The sequence below is a fragment of the Mastigoproctus giganteus genome, chromosome 10, assembly GCF_048544385.1.
Source record: "Mastigoproctus giganteus isolate SK-2022 chromosome 10, ASM4854438v1, whole genome shotgun sequence".
Lineage (NCBI taxonomy): Eukaryota > Metazoa > Arthropoda > Arachnida > Uropygi > Thelyphonidae > Mastigoproctus > Mastigoproctus giganteus.
Genome location: NC_143584.1, coordinates 176,229,898 through 176,251,768, shown reverse-complemented (window position 1 = coordinate 176,251,768; position 21,871 = coordinate 176,229,898). Strand labels below are relative to the sequence as shown.

The 21,871-nt window shown below is 35.3% G+C and overlaps 1 protein-coding gene across 1 annotated transcript in view; it reads right to left on the bottom strand.

Annotated features, from left to right (window-relative positions):
- Window positions 1-21,871, bottom strand: part of Nmt (N-myristoyl transferase) — a 128,084-nt gene that overhangs the window by 30,757 nt on the left and 75,456 nt on the right. Inside the window, exons 5-7 of the mRNA XM_090383529.1 lie at window positions 17,597-17,688; window positions 12,631-12,747; window positions 8,839-9,009 (exon numbers count right to left, since the gene is read on the bottom strand). Coding sequence (XP_090239655.1) covers window positions 8,839-9,009; window positions 12,631-12,747; window positions 17,597-17,688 — 380 coding nt within the window. The remainder of the gene's footprint in view (window positions 1-8,838; window positions 9,010-12,630; window positions 12,748-17,596; window positions 17,689-21,871) is intronic.

Below are 21,871 nucleotides of genomic sequence, written 5' to 3'. Positions count from 1 at the left end.
CTGTCAATCGTACTCTTGAGGCTAGTTATGAAATTTCTTTACTCATTACTAAATCTGGGAAAAATCATACTATAGGAGAGAATTTAATCAAACCATCAATATCAGCATTTCTTAAAACAGTTCTGGAAAAAGATGACAAAGACGTGAAAGCTATGCCACTCAATAACAATACTGTTAGCAGAAGAATAGATGAAATGAGTGAAGATATTGAAATACAACTTGTTGGAAAGCTGAAAACAAGAAAATTCTCAGTGCAAATGGATGAATCAACTTTGAGAGACAGTGAAGCCGTACTGATAACTTATGTGAGATATATTGATAAAGGTAATTTTGCTGAAGAAATGTTATTCTGTAAATCATTAAAGAGCACCACTACCTCCAAAGATATATATAATAAGCTAAAAAATTACTTAGATGACAATAATATACCAATGAAAAATATAACATCTTGCGCTTCAGATGGTGCTCCTAATATGATGGGCAAGAAAAATGGCTGCTTAAAATTGATGAAAGATGAGAATCCAGAAATGCTTCTTGTGCATTGTGTTATTCATAGGGAAAACTTGGTAGCTAAAAATATTTCGCCTGTTCTTCATGAAGTACTAAAATCAGTTATAAAATGTGTCAATGCTATTAAAGCTAATGCCAAATGTGAGCGTCTCTTCAAGCTTTTTTGTGAAGAACAAAATGGAGACCATGTGAGACTTTTACTTCACACTGAAGTAAGGTGGCTCTCGAAAGGGAACTGCTTGAAAAGATTCATGGAACTATTTGATACTATTAGTGACTTTTTAAGTGACAAACCTGAAATGAAGCATCTGTTAACGGTCGATGGTAAAGCATTTGTGAGTTATTTAGCCGATATCTTTGAAAAACTAAATATATTAAATAAACAACTTCAAGGAACAAATAAAACTCTCGTCGATGCAAAAGCGAAGATATTTGGTTTCATTACATTTATTGAATTATGTCAAAAATATATTTGTAACAAAAATTTTGAACAGTTTCGTTGGCTGCAAAAATGTGAAGTGACTGATACCGCTGTACTTGTTATTGTCGATCATCTGAAAATTCTGTCCGCTGATTTAAAAGAAAGGTTTTCTGATTTAAAACAAATTGATTTTCCAACCTGGATGATGCAACCAATGTTAGTGGATTTGTCTGATGTATCAATGCAGTACCAAGAAGAACTCTCAGAAATGCAAAATGATGAGTCAGTTAAAACTTTATTCAATATAAAAGGAGCGATGGCATGGCTTTGTGATGAAACAGAAATTAAATACCCAAATTCAACCAACTTTGCAAGAGAGCTATTGTTACCGTTTCCATCTTCATATTTAGCTGAATGTGGATTTAGTGCCATAAATGATTTGTTCCTAAAGAAAAGAAATCGACTGGATATCACAAAATGGGGAGACTTGAGACTGAAGCTGACTAAATTGGAGCCCAATATAAAATCTCTCTGCGGCAAGCATCAAGCACAAGGGTCTCACTAAATTTAGTGCACTCATCTAGAAGTGACTTCACATGGAATGTTGAAATTATTAAACAATTAAATAATAATTACTAAAAATTAAAATATTATAAAAAAATCTTTCATATAAATTATTTTGTACTTGAATTTTAGTTGTCCATTATATGTTTTGAAAATTTACTTACTGTTTTTTTCTTAATAATTTCCTAATGATTTCTTCCTAAAACCTAAGTTTTGTGTCCTGAACAAGTTGTAATTAGGCTTCATTTAGGGAATAATTCAATTTTTGAATATAAAAAATATGTATATCGGTGTTTCCCAACATTACATAGGGGGCATCAGAATTTTAGAAAGACTTAGGTGGGGCATGGTAAAAAAAAGGTTGGGAAACACTGCCCTAGAAGAAATTAATGTGAGGGTCCCATCAAGCTCTCAGCTGCCCAGCTCAACGGCAGAGCTCACTCCTGTGCATCAGGCAACACAGAGGCAATCTCCAAGGCAGAATGTGCTGGTCCCACTGGAACTAGTTATTGTTAGTGACTCTATTGTCAGGGAGACAGGGAATATACTATGCAAGAAGGACAGGTGGAACAGGACCAGGGTATGTCTGCCAGGGGCAAATGTTGATGACGTTGTAGAGCAGATATCATCTTTTAAGGGCACACAAAAGGTGATATTGTTGTACACATTGGAACTAATGACATTAAGAGTAAGAGATCTGCAGATTTATTCAACAAGTACAGGTCAATGTTGAAAAAAAAAGTTGCGAGTTAGGGTTAAATGTGAAAGTGTCTGCAATTCTGCCCAGACACGATAGGAGGGAGTATATGATGAGAGCCTTGTCGATCAGTTCGGCCCTGGAGAGATTGTGCAAGGCTCAAGCGGTTGAATTTTTTTCAGCCTGGTCTGTGCTTGTTGTCAGGAGAGACTGCTTCTACAGAGATGGGACACACTTAAATAGAGAAGGTACAAGAATATTTGCTGATGCTAATGAGGCATTGTTAGGTGGGTAGGAAAACTGCTAGCTTGGGGGGGGATACACAGAATAAAAGGTTAACAATGGCTGTAGGCAAAGGCAAAAGCGATTCTTGCACTGCTTCTATTAGAATGAGCAGCAGCATGTAAAGCAAGGCAATGGAGATTTCAGGACTATTCTAAGTCATAGTGGAACAAATAAATATATTGGCTGTATTAGGGTAACTAAGAGTAGAAACAGGTGCATGTATACTTGCATGTACACCAATGCTAGCAATATAGTTAATAAATTTTATGAGCTTGAAGTGCTAGTCAAGACATCAAAGTCAGATATTGTTGGGATATCAGAGATATGGTGTCACACAGATAAAAGTAGTGCAGAATTGGAATTTGGGGAGTACAATGTGTACAGAAGGGATATACAGGACAGGAAGGGAGGAGGGGTTATGCTGTTAGTTAAGAAACACACAAAATCTAAGGAAGTGCATCCAACTGATGTTGGTGGACAATGCATGTTCAGTCTGTTTGGTGTGACATAAGGACTGGGAAAGGAATAATGAGAGTAGGCGTGTGTTATAAGCCTAATGAATCTGATGAGTATAATGAGAAATTGTGCATAAAAATAGAGTGGGCCAGTAAATCAGAATGTCTTATAATGAGGGATTTTAACTTTCCAGATATTGACTGGAACTTGTGGGTTGGTCACTTGCACACTAGCGAGACTTTTTTGGATTTATTGGATGACTGTTTTCTAAAGCAGCTTTGTTCAAGAGGCAACCAGATGGAGTAATACTCTTGATCTGATTATCAGCAGTGATTATTCATGCATTAAGAATTTGCAGATAAAGGTACCACTGGGTGACAGTGATCACAATGTACTGATATGAGAATTACTTAAAAATGTGACTACCATTAAGACTAAAGGGAAAGGGTTTTGCTTTCGTAAAGGTGACTACAGGAGTCTCAAAAGAGTTTTTAAATTCTGTACAGTGGGATCAACTGGTGATGTTACCAATGTTGAATTCTAAATGGGAAGCCTTCAGAGACTTAATCATAGATTAAGTCCCTGAAGGCTTCCTGAGGCGACTAGGCTTTTTATTCCAACTAAGAAATACTGTTAAAGGTTCAGGCTTAAATGGATGTCAGATGAATTAATAAAGCTCGTGGCAGAGAAGAAAAATGTATGAGATGCATATAAATTATCAGGTGACACAGAAGCCTATGGCAGAAATAAGCTTGTGTGTAATAAAGTCACAAAGGAGGTTAGGCAGGCAACGGCAGATTAAGAAAAATATTAGACAAAGGATGCAAAGAAAAACAGCAAAGAGTTCTTTACTTATGTAAACTCTAGAAGGAAAGGGGTGAATCAGATTGGACCATTTAACATAGATTGACTAGACCTGACGTAGCCGAGTGGTCAGGAGTGAGAGTGCATAGCACGCATTCCTTGAGTGGACCGGGGTTCAAGCCCGTGATTACTAAATACAATAAATATTTGTATTGACGATTTATTGTAAACTCTACTGACTTGGTTGTCATGCCAGAGTATAAACAGAAAATTTATTTATTTATTTACTGATGATCATGCTCAGATAGCTGATAAACTGAATGAGTATTTTGTATCTACCTTCTCTGGCAGCCTGTCTACACTGCTCAAAAACTTCATATCTGACTGCACAATTACTCTCAGGTCTTTTTCATTTTCTACCCTAAGTGCAGTACCACACAGTTGGTACTTACTCTGGGATAACTTCTACCCATATGCAGCACTTTGTATTTTTCAATGTTAAACTTCAATTGACACTTCTCAGCCCATCTGCCCAAATGTTCTAGATCCTGTTGCAATAGCACACTGCCATTACTGTCAGTAACAACCGTGCCAACCTTTGTATCATCTACAAACTTCAACATTAAGCCTGATATACCTTCTTCAATATCATTGATAAATATACAAAAGAACAGTGGACTTAACACCAAGCCCTGGGGGTTCCCCACTAATAATGTTATTCCACGAAGAACAGTGTCTATTGATTACCACTCTTTATCTTCTCCCACTCAACCAGCCTTTATTCCACTGTAGCAACTTGCCCTTAATACCATACCACTCCAATTTGTACAGCAGTCTTCCATGTGCAACAGTATCAAAAGCTTTATTGAAATCTAAGTATATGATATCAAAATTATTTTTTGCATCCAGTTCCTTTATAACCACATTGTAGTATCCAATCAAATTTGTCACACAAGACTTTCTCTTAACAAATCCATGGCACGTCTGAATTATTACTGCAGTCTTGTATAGATGATCCTGCAAAGCATCTTTAACCAGTAACTCCATTGTTTTCCCTGGAAGGGAAAGAAGTTCTTGCTGTTTTTCTTAGAATCCTCTGACAAAGGTTTTTCGTAATCTGCCTTCACCTTTCTAACATTTCCCTGGAACAGAAGTTAAACTAACTGGTCTGTAATTACTCATGTCAACCTTAGATCCCCCTTTGTGAATTGGCAATACATTTGCACATTTGCAGTCTGTGGGGACTTCCCCTGAGTGCAAGGATGCTCTGATAATCATGTCTAAAGGGTTGCTTACTACTTTTGCTGCTTCCTTTAATATAACTGGATAAATCTCATCCACCCCGGGTGCCTTTCTTATGTTTAACTTCAACAATTTCTCCCCACTTTGCTGTCAGTTATTAGAAAATCATTAAGCACCCTGTTACAGTTTGATAAACGTATCGCATTCTCCTCCCTTAATAATTCCTCATGTGTGAATGTAGATACAAAATACTCATTCAGGTTGTCACCTATCTGAGTAGGATCATCAACACTCGAACCATCGATATCAAGTGGACCAATCTGATTCTTCCCCTTCCTTCTAGAGTTTATATGACTAAAGAAGTTCTTGCTGTTTTTCTTAGCATCCTCTGCCAAAGATTTTTCGTAATCTGCCTTCACCTTTCTAACATCCTTTGCGACTTGATTAGAAATTAGCTTATATCTATCATAGGATCCTGTCTCCTGATAATTCATATGCATCCCATGCATTTTTTCTTCTCTGCCACGAGTCTCATTAGTTCATCTGACATCCACTTAGGCCTAAACCCTGAACACAATATTTCTTAATCAGTATGAAAAGCATAGTAGCTTCCGTGATTACTTCCTTGAATGCTTCCTATTTAGAATTTGCTGTTGGTTTGTTTGTTTGTTTGTTTGTTTAGATTTTATTGGCGCATTAGCATCTAAGGCTATAATGCGCCAAGACCAGTATTTGCTGTTGGTAACATCATCAGTTGGTCCCACTGTAGTCACCTCTAATAAAGCAGAAACCCTTCCCCTGATGGTAAAAAAAAGGTAAAGTGCAGCCATTATCAACCCACTGCAGGATGGAAGCCTCCTCAACAATTCATGCTGAGGGAAATGGACCATAATCTGCCATGCTGGTCCAGTGCGGGTTGGCAGATCGACCGTATTCAGCAGTCAGGGGCTTCCCCTGACTGCTGAATACGGAAATATCTGGAAAGTTCTTTGAGTAGACCGTCAATATCTGGAAAGTTCTTTGAGTAGACCGGGCTTGAACCCCGGTCTACTCAAAGAACGTGTGCTACTGCACTCCCGCTCCTGACCACTCGGCTACGGAGGTAGTTACGTCTTAAAGAAATCCCACATCAGTACACTGTGATCACTGTCACCCAGTGGTTCCTTTATCTGCAAATTCTTAATGAATGAATAATCACTGCTGATAACCAGATCAAGAGTATTACTCTCCCTGCCTCTCTCTCAAAAGTATTGCTGTAGAAAACAATCATCCAGTAAAGGACTCAGGACTTCCCCTGAGTCCAAGGATGCTCTCATAATTATGGCTAAGGACTTGCTTAGTTGCTTTGCCGCCTCCTTTAATATAACTGGATAGATCCCATCCACCCCAGATGCCTTTCTTATGTTGAACTTCAACAATTTCTCCTCCACTTTGCCCTCAGTTATTACAAAATCAATAAGCACCCTGCTACAATTTGATAACCTTCTGCCATTTTCAAACCTTAATAACTCCTCAAGTGTGAATGTAGATGCAAAATACTCATTCAGTTTGTTTGCTACCTCAGCAGGATCATCAACAGTCGAACTATCGTTATCAAATGGACCAATCAGATTCATCCCCTTCCTTTTAGAGTTTATATAAGTAAAGAAATCCTTGCTGTTTTTCTTAGCATCTTTTGCCAAAGATTTCTCATAATCTGCCTTCGCCTGCCTAACCTCCTTTGTGACCTGATTACAGACTAGCTTATATCTGCCACAGGCTTCTGAGTCGCTTGATAATTTATATGCATCCCATGCATTTTTCTTCTCTGTCACGAGTCTCATTAGTTCATTTGATAACCATTTAGGCCTAAACCTTGAACAATATTTCTTAATAGGTATGAAACTTTTAGTAGCATCAACAATTAATTCCTTGAATGCTTCCCACTTAGAATTTACTGTTTTTAACATTGTTAATTGATCCCACTGTACAGAATTTAAAAACTGTCTGAGACCACTGTACTCACCTTTACAGAAGCAAAACCCTTTCCTTTACCCCTGATGGTAATTATATCTTTAAGTAAATCCCACATCAGTACACTGTGATCACTGCCACCTAGTGGTTCCTTTATCTGCAAATTCTTAATACACGAATGATCACTGCTGATAACCAGATCAAGAGTATTACCTTCTCTGGTTGCCTCTCGAACATACTGCTGCAGAAAACAATTATCCAATAAATCCACAAAAGTCTTACTGGTGTGTGAGTGACCAACCCACAAGTTCCAGTCAATATCTGGAAAGTTAAAATCCCTCATTATAAGACATTCTGATTTACGAGCCCACTCTATTTCTCTGTACAATTGTTCATTGTACTCATTCAAGTCATTAGGCCTATAACACACTCCTAGTCTTATTTTTGCTTTTGCAGTGCTTATGTTGCACCAAACTGACTCAGCAGTGCACTGTTCATCTATATCAACTGGATGCACTTCTTTTGATTTTGTTTTTCTTAATTAACAGCATAACACCTCCTCCCTTCCTATCCTTTCTGTACACATTGTACTCCCCAAATTTCAGTTCTGCATTCCTTATATCTGTGTGACACCACATCTCTGCTATCCCAACAATATCCACCTTTGATGTCTTGACCAACACTTCAAATTTATTTACTATGCTTCTAGCATTGGTATACATGCAAGTATACATGTACCTATTCTTATTATTAGTTACCCTAACACATCCCATATACCCATCTGTTTCACGATGACTGCCATCAGTCCCTGAAACCCCCAGCACCCCTCGCAATAGAAGTTGTGCAAGAATCACCTTCACCTCTGCCTGCGGCTACTTTTAACCTTTTAGTCTGTGAATCCCCCCAAGCTAGCAGTTTTCCGACCCACCTAACACTGCCTCGATAGCATCAGCAAATATTCTTGCACTCTTTCTATTTAAGTGTATCCCATCCCTGTAGAAGCAGTCTCTCCTATTAACAAGCACAGACCACGCTGAAAAAAATTCTACCCCTTGAGCCTTGCACATTCCCTCCAGGGCCGAATTGATTGACAAGGCTCTCATCATATACTCCCTCCTATCGTGTCTGGGCAGAATTGCAGACACTTTCAAATTTAACCCTAATTCACGACTTTTTTGCAACATTGACTTGTACTTGTTAAGTAAATCTGCAGATCTCCTACTCTTAATGTCATTGGTGCCAACGTGTACAACAATATCACCTTTTGTGCCCTTAAACGAAGGGCACAAAAGTCATGTTACAGAAGTCATGTGGTGCTTAATTCAGCTTAATTCCTTCTTGACTGTATGCCTAAAGTTAGTTCAAAACAGAACTAGAGAGGCACTGCTTGGTGACAGTGAGGTACGAACGACTAAACTTTTTTTTTTTTTTCAGTTACTCAAAAAGAGCATTACTGTGGATCATTTAGTCATTATAACACTAATACTAATTCATTTCTCCTTCCATGACAGTACAATGATTTCAGTACTTGTAAGTAGTTTGGAGAGGTCTGGGTTTGAGTCCTATCACAGACTGGAGGAATTTCAAACAGCCTTTTGATGATGGCTGCAATTAACCAATATCAGATAGAGGATGTATATTTTTCCACAATCTATAATAGTGTATTTTTCATCCCACACAAGATGCAAATCAGCCCATGAGCACACACTTATATAGGAATAGTACACAGTGGCACAATTTGGCCTAAGATTCTGGCACACCAAAAATCAGCAAACAAATTGTTTCTCTTGCACGCTAGCATTTTTTTTTGGGAACTATCAGCAGACTTTACATACTTAATAAAGTTAATACTTTAATACAAGGCCATTAACTACTAATAAAAGCAACCATATATGCATTAACATACCTACATGTTCCAATAGGTTTTGGAAGAACAACTCCCGCTGTGTACACAGCTTGAAATATTCCTTCCAAGTTTACCCGCCTTGTTATCTCTCGAATGAGCACTGGTGCTACACGTTTTGAACGAAGCTTTTTATGAACACAAAGAAAATTTATTTCCACCATTTTCTGTACACTGTAAATAAGAAATTAAAATCGTTTTAAATATTCAATTAAAATGCAACTGAAAAATTTATTTCATTAATTGTATGCTGAAAATGCTAAACTAATTTAGAAAAAAAACAGCACATATTAGTTTTAATTAAACACTATTCCACACTGCAAGAAAACCTGATTTGTAATGAAACAGATTTTCTTGCAATACTAAAAAAATTTATATCTGAAATTCCCCACAATCTAATTATTATTTTTAATAAACCAGTTAACTTCATTTAATTTTTCCCCTCTCATTTAATTGCTGTTCCTTCCTCTAGGAGCTGAAACTGAAATTACATCTCAAAATGCAAAACTTTTATGTCACATTAACTTTTCTTTTAGATGGTACTGACCTAGAACACAAATGGATGAAAACTGCCACATCAGTGTTTTTTACAAACAAAACAATCCAAAAATTCTTTAGTGAATTTGTATGTCAAATTAATGTTTCATATACAAATTGTATGATTTAAAAGCCTTGGTAATGTATAGTTAATCATCAATGAGTTGCTAATCTTATTTATAAAAAAAAAAAAAAAAAAGGGTCAATCCCACGACCTAAAAAATTTCCCAATGTAGTTGGAGCACAGAAAAACTTTTATGGCTCTGAGTTGAAATCTGTGAAATGAGCTCTGACAAGCTGTTTGGGCAAAACAAAAACTAAATTTTCCAATTCTTGGATGGTCTCTTAAATAATGAATACTGTAGTTGCTTATGGCATGCAAAAGGATATGTTAACAGGGATAACAAGGCTATGTCACTGTGACCAGTTATGGGGAAAAATCTCTCCAAGTTTGATCTGCCCTTCAAATTCTTGAAAATGATCCATTGTGAGATGGAGTACTGATCCTAGGTAACAAGAGATTGAAGGAAAAGAAGAATCCAGAAAATATGGGTCATACTCATCCAAGTTAGAGCTGCCCTGAAGCAAGTCAACCCGCCAGGCCAAATTTCATTTTGCAGGAAGTAGATTAAAATGAGAAAGCAAGTTCTGGTACAATTGAGGCCTCCTCTGTAGTTTAGTCCCCACCCCCACTTAGGGGCAAAATTACAACAGAATGCCTCTGCTGTTGGTGGATTATCCACAGAGTGCTAATGAGCAGTCATTAATTATATAATAAATTTTTATTATTATTATTTTATGTATTTTTTGTTATTTTAATTTATTATTATTTTTTTTTTTTTTGGCTGGTGCAGCATAAGCCATAGGCTTCCTTGCACCATGTGGCCATTACTAATAGCTGTTTCAAAGCTAGTTGGCTTCATCATCAGTGGGTGGGCAGGTACCCTGTTGCAATAGTGACAACCCAGTTATGAAGTATAACTCCACAATGAGAGATGCTTGATGGTGTGCATGGTTTAATCGAAAAATATTTCTTAACTGAATGTCAAAGAGTATGAAAGAGGTTGTTTATACATGAGTATGGTACTTCCATCATTTCTACTACCCAGGTAGTATGAACGCATCGTTTAGATGCATAGAAATGATGGAAGTGCCATACCCATGCATAAAAAACCTCTTTCATACTCTTAGACATTGTCAAGAAATATTTTTCGATTAAACTATGAACACCATCAAGCATCTCTCATATTGTGGAGTTATACTTCATAACGCAACGGGGTACCTGCCCACCCACCGATGATGAAGCCAACTAGCTTCGAAACAGTGCCGTCTGGGTGGTGGTGGTGGTGCCCATCTGAGAATAAGTAACAGTAGTCTTCTCTACCAGAGAAGTGTTACTTATTCGAAGTAGTGCAATACCGAGGCAACTCGTTGTGAAGGTGTTCACAATACGAGATATGAATAAACGATGCATTCATACGACCTGGGTAGTAGAAATGATGGAAGTGCCATACCCAGGCAAAACTGATTTGCAACCATACAAGCGTCAAAGTAAACATGCATACAATGCAAAAAAATAGCCTTCATATGCTTCTTAAACACTGCAGACCAGCTGACTTGAAATTCTTAACTCACAAATATGATCATCTGGATTACAGTTTACAAAATTTTGAGAAACCTCTGGAATGTTTACTGATAGGTAATAATAACTATAGCCTGGGTTCTCTATTTAGAACCTCTCTTACAATCTTCAGACAGAAGATTGTAAGAGAGAGAAGTTGTATGAAAATTTAAGTAAACTTTGCAATCAGAGTTTTCTCCTCATTGATTTGCTTATTTCAGTTGTTTTTTATATCTTATTTTCTTGACTGTTGGCTTCTATTTTGATTACAATTGGGGCTTTTGATCATACTTCATCCAACATAACAACAAAAAAAAACATCAGAAGCTATGCAATATGCAAGCTTCATGCACTTTATTCCTTGAAAAATTTGACATCATCTGCTTACAGCAACATAACTGTTATTTCAAATAAGTAGCTCAACACTCATTTTCAACTCCTCATATCTTGCAATTTATATATCCTGTTTCTGAATAAACACTACAGGAGCATGTTTCTCTACTACAGGTGCGTGTGTGTGTGTGTGTGTGTGTGTGTGTGTGTGTGTGTGTGTGTGTGTGTGTGTGTGCGCGTGCGTGATGATGATGACAGTCTGTGGGTACTTTTTTCATGCAGAAATTTTCAAATCCAAATTTATATTATTTAGATACTGTCCAGTCAAAGCAAGAGACTACAAATGAATTTCAAACTTCACCTTTTTTTCACTTCTTGAATATTACTTTTCAGGCAATTTTCACATGCCTATTCTCAAAATTGCAAATGTCGCACTTGGCCCTTTTTCTCTTGAAAATTTGAAATTGGAGTACTCTGAGATTCAGTCCATAAGAAAGAATCAAACATTATATCTTGTTTTTCATAGCAATCTTAGCCACCCTCAACACCAATGGGCTCACCAACAATTAGTCTTCAGACTACAAATGTTCAACCGATCAGATCCTGCCCTTCAAAACATATGATTAAATGAACTAATATGATCAAAAGAAAGAAAATCCAGTATCGAAAGAGTTAAAAAAAAAAAAAAAAACATGATATAATAACAAAAGCCTGCAGGCAGCTTTTAAGTTTTGGGCTGGTTAGTTTTCCATTCTCCTACCACAGTCAGAGATCATAATATACAGTTTTACGTTCAAGTCCAAAATTCATTTTTAACTGTTCACATTTGGACCTCAAGATTAAACATATTATTATACAAGGTGTAATGCTTTTTATACTGTATTCAGTTTACATGCATAACAGTTAGTAATGCCTTTCACTGCTCACATTAGAAGAAACAAGGTTTGCCACAATAACAAAAAAAAAAAAAAAAAAAAAAACACATTGCAGTACTGTCATAGTGGACTAGGACAATGGTCTTACACCTTGAAAATGAACATCTACATTTAGAGAGAGAGAGAGAGAGAGAGAGAGAGAGAGAAGGATAAATGATAAATGAAAACAAAAAACTACATGCAGAAAGAGAAGAGAAGGATCAACTCCATGAAAAAATGGCTCTTGTCAACTTGAAGTATATATAGAATTAAAATTCTAATACAGTGTATAACTAGCACCTTCTAAATAGTTTTAGTAATTTGTAATCATACAGAGAATGTGAAACAGAACATAAGAAGTTCATAAAGTGTTATGTAATAAATGCTCACTGATTATATATCCTGATGGAAGCTGGTACTGCACTAATGAAGCCAACCAATTTACTACTCTTTACTACCCTCACACCACAATGCCACTGCCTTAACCATCCTGGAGGTTGAAGAGCCCTACACAAAACAAAATGTTAATAAGATTTTACTTTTAGTGCTTTTATACTCAGCTTACATAAATATATTTTTGATATAAAATGAAAAATCTTAACATTCAAAACTGGAATAAAACCTGGCTACATTAATTCAAAAACTTCATACGGTCACTTTAACTATGGTAGTAGTAATAATACTAAGTATGCAAATAATTTATTTGTATACTTTTTTGTAATTATTAATAATATTAATTCCCCATCACCAAAATATATACAGGCTTAAATAGCTTATTAACTAAAACTGGTAACTGGAAAAAATTAAGATACAGAGGACTCTTTCTTAAATTTAAATAAATGGAACTAAGAAACAGTCAATTAATCAAAAGGCGAACTAACCTGGAGTTGCATTTTTGGCTTTGAGAGGAAAAAAATAAAAAATTGCATGTGGTTCAAAGTTATAACTGGGCATTTATTAATCCTTGCACATGAGAGTTCCATGTCTTTACATGGACTCATAGCAGCATTTTTGGAACACAAGCGGGTTTGCAGCCATTATTTTTCCAAATGTGAGTCTCTGATGGTGGGTTTCTGTTTAGAATTTCAAAATTTTGTAAAAATTTTGAAATTCTTCGACTTCACACATAAATGATTTCAAACATTAATTTGTTCTTATTTTAACTTTATTGTCCAATATTAGAATCATCATCAACAGTAATTCAGTCTTGTGACTGGTGAGTTCCTCTGATGAGCTGTCGCCATCTTTATCTCTCCTGTGCCATTTGTTTTATGTTTTAGTTCTTCAAAGTTTTGAAGTCCTGCTTCATCCAGCAACATCTCGATGAAGGTATTTTTTGGTCTACCCCTAGGGCGTTTTTCCTCCACAGTGTCCTCCATGTCGAATCACATTGCCCACCCATTTGAGTCTAGTTGATCTTATTCTACCTAGAATTTTCCTTTGTTCTTGGATACGTCTTAATACTTCCACATTTGAGACTTTATCAGTCTATTTAATTTTTTCGATCCTGCACCAGCACCGCATCTCAAAGGCCTCTAGTCTCTGCTGCACATAGTGCCACTGACCAGATATGTCAGATATAATAACAGAATAAGCTGTGAAAAATAAAAACAGAATTTTAAAAAATTATGAAAAAATAAAAAACTCACTGTTACTCTGTTTGATTTAATATCCTCTATTTCTGTATCACTTGATTCAAATTTATCAACTTCTAGATTAAAAATCCAGAACTTTTTCAACTTCAGCTTTTGCAAGTCAAATTGGACAACTGAAGGTGCAAGTTTTATTTCTGATTTTCAAAGCTTTTCTTTCCAACATTTACTATAAACTGTCTATAATTACTTGGAAATGCAGCTATGACATGACAGTGCCTATTTTAATATTTCCAGGAAATCAATTTGTATGCATAAACAGCCATGTGTTGAATGTACCAAGGTTGCCATTTTTTTGTTAGTAAATTGGCATTACATATATAAAACACGCATGCATGCACGGGGAGTGGGAGAGTGATAGAAAGTAACAAAAATAAAAATGTCAAATAAGATAAAAATTACAAAATTGATAAAATAATTAAAAAATTGGCAAAATAAGGATGTTGCCACACAACTTACAAAACTGGCCTTGCCTCAGGTGTCAAAGGCCAAGATTGCAAGCAAAAAATAGCAACATGTGTCTTCATTACTGATGTAAACCACAAGCCAAAGGGTAAAAAGCATAAACATAAATAAAAATTAGAATAAAAGTTTGTTACTGAAATTAATAAAATTTTTGTAAACAAAATAAAAAAATTTTTTACAAGGATTAAATTTTTTTTTTTTTTGAAAACAGCTTGTGAACTTTACAGCTGAACACTATGAAGACAAAAAATTAAAAACTGGAATCGATAACAGAAATTTCTAGAAACACATAACTTATTAGTCTAATCCAAGTAAAGGTACAGAGATTTGAAAACAGTAAAAAGCAAGTATCCCTAAAAGAGAACAAGAGAGTTGAGAGTCAAGTACAGCTGGAGAAAAAAATAAATAAAATGTCTAATTACGGCTGAAAAAAGTTTACCTTGGTTGTCAAATTAATCCTTTTTTTTCTGTATTTTAATTTGCACATGCAAATAACTCACTACTTACATGTAGAAAAATAACAAAAAAACCTGGTCTCTCTCTCACAAATGCTCTATCACTAGCTTTTGTATGCTAGGAAGTTTACTGAATGAGTGGCAGGGCAAGATAAGTATCAACCTTTTTATGCATAAATTACAAAAAACAAACATCAAATAATATCCCAATATATGGATACTCCCCCCCCCCCACCTCTTTAGAAGGTATATACAATTATACATAATAAACAGTATAGTGCATGTTTTAATGTACAGCTTGTACACATCAAGTTGCATGATTATAACTCAGCAATCTTTATTAGAAACAAGAAATAAAAAAGATTTCACATACCTCATTGTGAATTCCTTAAGAAGACCGGTTTTTTTTTTTTTTAAATTCTCCAATGTAAAAGCATTTTTTTTTCTCTGAAGCATATTTATCATCTTTCTTTCTGAAAGTCGGCATATACATGCAGCGATTTAAAGATGCATAGCACCTGCACTGGGAAATCATGTATTGTGTATCATTAGTTAACAGTCATCCCACAGAGTAAACAAAACAGATTACATATCCACTCGTAATGCAAGTTACAGTTTTGTGAACTCTCCATGATTCCATATGCAGTTCTTGGGGAAGTGAAAATGTAAAATTGAGAGGTGCCATATACTGTATAATGATACCACCATCAAATTTATTATAATGATGTTTGCCTGTAAAGATTTAGCAGTTCTTTCTGAATTTGACAAACTATTCAGTCAGGGGACCAAATTCAGACTGAATTTCATTGTAATCATAATTCAAATAATCTGAACAAATGTGCACACAAAACCCTATATTGTTGGTTGGCATGGTAGCGGTGGCATAATCAAGAGATCATAATCGATTATGTATATCTGACAGTCAAATGGAAAGATATAATGGGGAACATGACTGATGCAGGAGAAAACACACATATAGAGAGAGAGAGAGAGAGAGAGAGAGAGAGAGAGAGAGAGAGAGAGAGAGAGAGAGAGAGAGAGAGAGAGAGAGAGAGAGAGAGAGAGAGAATATGGTACAAGGCAATGTATGAGTTAAGCTTTAGTTTTAAAAACACTAGTTTGATTCCATTCACTGGCATTTCTCTTTTTTTTTTTTTTATATATAAGGGTTAAACATAAAGGACAATAACTTTTCAATGAAAGATATACAAAAGATACAGATCAATCACAGATACATATTCTGTTCACTTAAATTACAAATATTTATGGTCCACATTTATCAAGTATTTTTAATACCTTTAATTTCTTTTTCATAGACAGCACCATTATCTTTCTTTTCTCATTCACTGTTAGAAAGCAATGTTCTATAATACCAAACAAAAAATAAATAAATAATAATTTTTAGGCATAAAAAACTTTCCTTTCATTGTAGTTTGCCCATGTGAAACTTATATGATTGTCACAAACCAATTTTACAACTTAATATCAAACCTTCACAAAATTAATAGAGGAGTGCAAGTTGGAGGTAAATGAATAAATGCTGAAATAGCAAGCTGCTTATTTTACTCTATCTTATTACAGAACATTTGCATGTTGATCTTGTTAGTAGTGCACCAAGTGAAAAATAAGCAGAAACAACTGATGAGTCTATTTCAGGTCATCACACACCACTACCACTGGCTCAGACTAAAATCAATCTTATGTTTGGGACGAGTTCCAAAAAGAGGATGGTTAAGCTAGAGCAGCATTTCCCAAACTGTGTTCTGTGAGATGTGAACAAGTGTTCTGTGAAAAATCGTAATTAATAATTTAAAAATAAAATAAAATAAATACATTTTGCATATTTGTAGCGTACACCACTTTTGTATCATTATAATTTTTAAAATTATTTTTTTTTGGTTATTAATATATTGGCATAGACAAATCAAATAGACCGCAGAACATTTTATTTTGGCAGGCTTTGTATAAAGAAGTATGCGTAGTCACATTGACAAAAAAGTAGTAATGTAGTGATCTAATATGCCATTCATATGCGATTTAGCCTGGAGTACACGGGTTGAAGGAGAGGGAAAAGCGAATCGATATCATAACTAAACTCACTTCCTTGTATAAACTTTTTTTGATAATTATTAGTATTTCAAAATATTATTACTAAAATGACCATGAATTTGTGGTTGAAAAAAGGAACTTTAAAACGAGAAGCAAGTACAGTACTTCTAGTATTGCAACTGTGGTCAATGAAAACAAACAGAATATTGTCACACTTCAAAGTGAGGATGAAAAATTGCAGCCTTTTGTTCCCCAAAAATACGAAATGAAAAAACAGGAACCAACTAATAAAAGACCAAAACAAAAGTAAAGTATGATGACAGTTATTTGAATTTCGCTTTACTTGTGTTGGGAATAAAGATGCTTCTGATGCACATTGCATTGTATGTAACAAAATATTAGCAAACAGCTCTTTTGCTCCCACTAAACTTGTGTTTCATAAGTGTTCCGTAAATATATAAGTGATCTGTAAATATACCGTGAGATGAAAAGTGTTCCGTAAATATACTGTGAGATGAAAAGTGTTCCGTAAATATACTGTGAGATGAAGTGTTCCGTAAATATACTGTGAGATGAAGTGTTCCATGACTAAAAAAGTTTGGGAAACGCTGAGCTATAGAATCAGTTAAGTGAGACCAGTTAAAAGGGAGTGCATTATAGTAAACTTTAAATAAATCATTTTTTTAAACAATTATAAGAATAACTTTTATTCACAGGATATAAAATAATACTTACCATCTCAGAAACTCTGGAGAATAATCAAACCTAAACATATTATCATCATCTTCTACATAGTTCTCATTAAGCAGTATATACAACTCTTTTAACTGCAAACAAAAACATGACAAAAAAAAAACACATTAATTATTAATACATAAATTTTAAATAAAATATAATATAAAATGAATAACATGTAAGATTTCTGTTGAACACAGGGAGGCCTCGTTTAACATCACCTCACTTAACGTAGTTCTGAACTGTTGAAGAATTACTTCCAGGCTTAAGTTAATATTACTACTGTTTCAGTCATGTCATTTATGTTGACAACAGAGTTGGCTAAACTGTATATATGTATTGTACACTGTAATTCCCTAGTGGTATGCATTCATGGCTGTGATTATTGCTTTAAAGGTATTCCATAATTCTAATGTATTTGCCTTCCCTCTGCAATCCGCCCAATTAATAGATGCCAGATTGCACCTCAAACTGTCACAGTCCTCTTTTCTGAAATTAAAACCCATGCCATTACCTTTAACAACTGAAACATCTTTCTTCATCTTCCAACTAACAACTGTGTGATCACTACCTGCCAACAGTTTCTGTACTTAAGCCTTATGACATCATCTGATTTGAGAGTAATGATTTGGTCTCGAATATTCTTGTCCCTAGTATTTTCTCGAAAATGCTGCTACAAGGGGTAATCATCTAGTTTATTTAAAAATTTTGTACCCCAGTGAGCTTTCCTCGCATAAGTCATTTATACTTGTTTGCCCATTCCATCTGCATGTAGAGCCTCTTGTCATGCTCTTCACAATCTTGTAGTCTGTAGACTACTCCCATTCTCATTATACCTCTGCTTCCAAACTAACTCACATCACATGGTTTCTATGCTGGCAGGCATAAATTCTGATTCAGCAAAAGCTCTTTTCACACCAGGTGGCTTTTAACAAGAAGCACAACCCCATCACCCCTTCTTCTTTCTCTATCTTTCCTAGATACATTATACATATAACAGTGGAACTCGCCATCCCCAATTTCCAGGTGGCACTGTTTCTGTTAGCCCAATTATGTCTGCATTAGTTGTCCTATCCAATTTCAAATTCACCCATTAGCCAAAACTCCTGATATTACCATTGATGTAGTGATTCCTTACATCAATAATAATTCTAAGTAATCCTAAGCATTCCTCTATAGTTTACTACCCTGACACAACCATTGAAGTTATTCAGTTTTCTTTCCCTAGCTTTACCTTCCCACTCATTTGAAACATTGCAATCCTCACTCAGAACATTTTGACAACATCGGCTATGGGGACAACAAACAAGAATGCTTGAGGTATGTGCAAGCATTACTTTGACCAATATCATCAGATAAACATGTGTCTACATTACCCTCCCCCCCTCTAACTAGCAGTTTTACTAAATCCTTATGGCTTTGGTTCCCAAACTACTGACCCCCTTCACAAATCAAGTTTGCAGACCCTTATATATATATATATATATAATAACTTTATTTATCAACAATTTTCTATACATAGAACAAATAATTTGACCAGTTCTGCAGATCCCAATTTTGGAAATGCTGCCTTAAGGTATCCTCAACGTTACTTGCAAAAATCCTTACTCCACCTTTGTTCAAATGAATACCGTCTCTGCAAAACAGATTCCTTCTACTTACAAGTGAGCTATGCATAAAAATTTTCCTCCCCTAAAGTCTTGCAGAGTCCCCCAAGTCTTGAGGAAACCCAAAAGGCTTTCATCATATAATTCCTCCTATTGAATTTTACTATTATATATATATATATATATATATTATTTATTTTATCTAAACTCGCCAAATAAGTTACTGGACATCAACGTTGTATCTGGGCAGAAATGCAGACAAATACATATTCTGACCTAACTCGCAGCTTTTTTTCAGCACAGTCCTATATTTATCCAACAAATCATCGAGTCATATTCATTTACTATCATTAGCCCCAACATGAATAATAATGCACCCTTTGCTCCCTTAAAATTTGACAATCTGTTAGTAACATCAACTTGCCTATTTCCCAAATAACAGTCTCCCAATAAAACAATCTCCATTAACTAGAGCAGCATTCACTTGACTATTCTCTTCTCGGAGCGGCACTTGGAGTGCAACACTTGGTAGGTCATGAGATAGCAAAGTTCCTCAGAAGCTCCCAGTTACATTTATTTCTAGGGTAAGCACCCATTTCTTCAGTTACTCAAATTTTTCTAGTAGTGTACCAAATTTTAATTTGAGAGTGGTACACTACTTACATCTGGTTGGACTTAGTCTGTCTATTAGATTGACCTTAGAATACATGCCACAGGCTATACAAGTGATGAACTAGTGGCTCATACCATAAATGCCCACAGGCATTTCCGTTCTGAGTCATGATATCTTTGGCTGATGTACTGAAAGAGGATCTTGTAGCAACCACTATTTAGGTAAAATATGGACTCAAAAAAAAAAAAAAAAAAATTTAAACTTACAATATATATATCACAGAATTTAAATTAACAAAGTAATAAAAAATTAAATTGTTACTAAAACTTTATCCACTAGTGAAGGTTAAAATTAAGTTATCAAAGTTCCAGAAAGAATCTACCTTAGCAGAATTACTTTAACAATCTTGCATAGGTCTGTCAGCAGGATGGATACTCCATATCATACTGCTCACATTGTGACAGACTAATTTGAGGACATAAATGTCAAAAGGTTGGTTGTTGTTGTTGTTGTTGTTTTGGTTTTTAGGAGCATTAGCAACTAAGGCCATATTGCTCCATGATATGCGGTGGTCATTCCCTGACCTTTCCGCATCCTCTGTATTTGGTGGTGACGGGCTCGAACCCCGGTCTAATCAAGAAGCGTGTGCTACGCACTGCTGCTCCTTCCCACCTGGCTACGGAGGCGCCTCAAAAGGTTGGACTGCAGCCCACAGCTCTAACATCAATCCTATAGATATTACCTCTATAGTTTACTACCCTCACACAACCCTTGAAGTGATTCAGTTTTCTTTCCCTAGCTTTATCTTCCCACTCATTTGTATATTTCTCTAGGATGAATTTAATTATCATGTGCATCCGAGAGACTGCACAAAAACAGAGCTGAACAGGTCATAATTTTGAAGGCCAAAGGGCAGAAAATATCGAAGGACATTTTCAAAAAACTGGTGGGAGTGTTCCATGGAGGCATAAAGGATAAAGGTTTCAATACATGTTATTAATATATTTTCTGGAAAATAAGGTTTATTTGTAGATATGCAAGATATGTATATACAGAATCAGTTTATTGATAAATTAAAATAAAAAATATTTGCAAACACAAATGGTATCCCCAGTGCAATAAATTTTAGAGAGATTTAAAAAGTCTAAAAAATAAATATAAATATTACAAAGTTGCAACATTACAAAACATTAAAGTTCCAAAATCTCCAGAACTGTTTAACATTTATTTTTGATAAGGACTTCACAGAAAGTCAGAGCCCCATAGATCAGCATACAGATTTAGTCCCAAACTGACATTCAACTGTATATTCACATTAAAAATCTATGCCATGATATCAGTGCAAAGTGCTGATACTGTTTTATACAAATAGCATTTCTATTGTCAAAATAGATGAATCAGATAGTTGTCTAAAATTCAGGACACAATCATTACAGCTGTTTTCAGACCTGGTTCCAATATGATGGGTGGGTTTCTAATTTGTATATTTCTACATGTCTCATTTAAGTTCACGTCTCATCTCATCTCATTCCCACTTCTCTTGCTTGTGCCATTTCGCATATTCTGTCATTTGAACATTTCTGCATTATTACATTTAATTTGTTCTTCCTCCCCTCTTCTTCTTTATGCTGAAAAGAAGTATTTTTTTTAATATTTCAAGTCTTATACACCCCATGCAAAGCATATGAACAGAAATATAATCACACAATTTGATTTTAATAGACAGGCCTCAGAACAAGGAGGTCTTGCACAGAATTTTCTTTCGAGTTCTGCCTGAACTCAGTTTTTTGGAATTCATACTGAACAGCTTCACCAGTTAAAAAAGGCTACTAGAATTTTGCACAAGCCATGCACTCTTAATTATAAACATGGTATGTATTTCAGCATAAGATAATCACATATTTAAAGTATGGGGAGCATAATGGAAACAAGAAAATCTTAACTGACTATATCATTATAGAAAGGATTTAAACAGCTAATTGAAGACAAGAATATACAGAGGATCTGAGATTAAAAGTGACTGTCAATACTGTACTGAATATATTAAAAATGGTA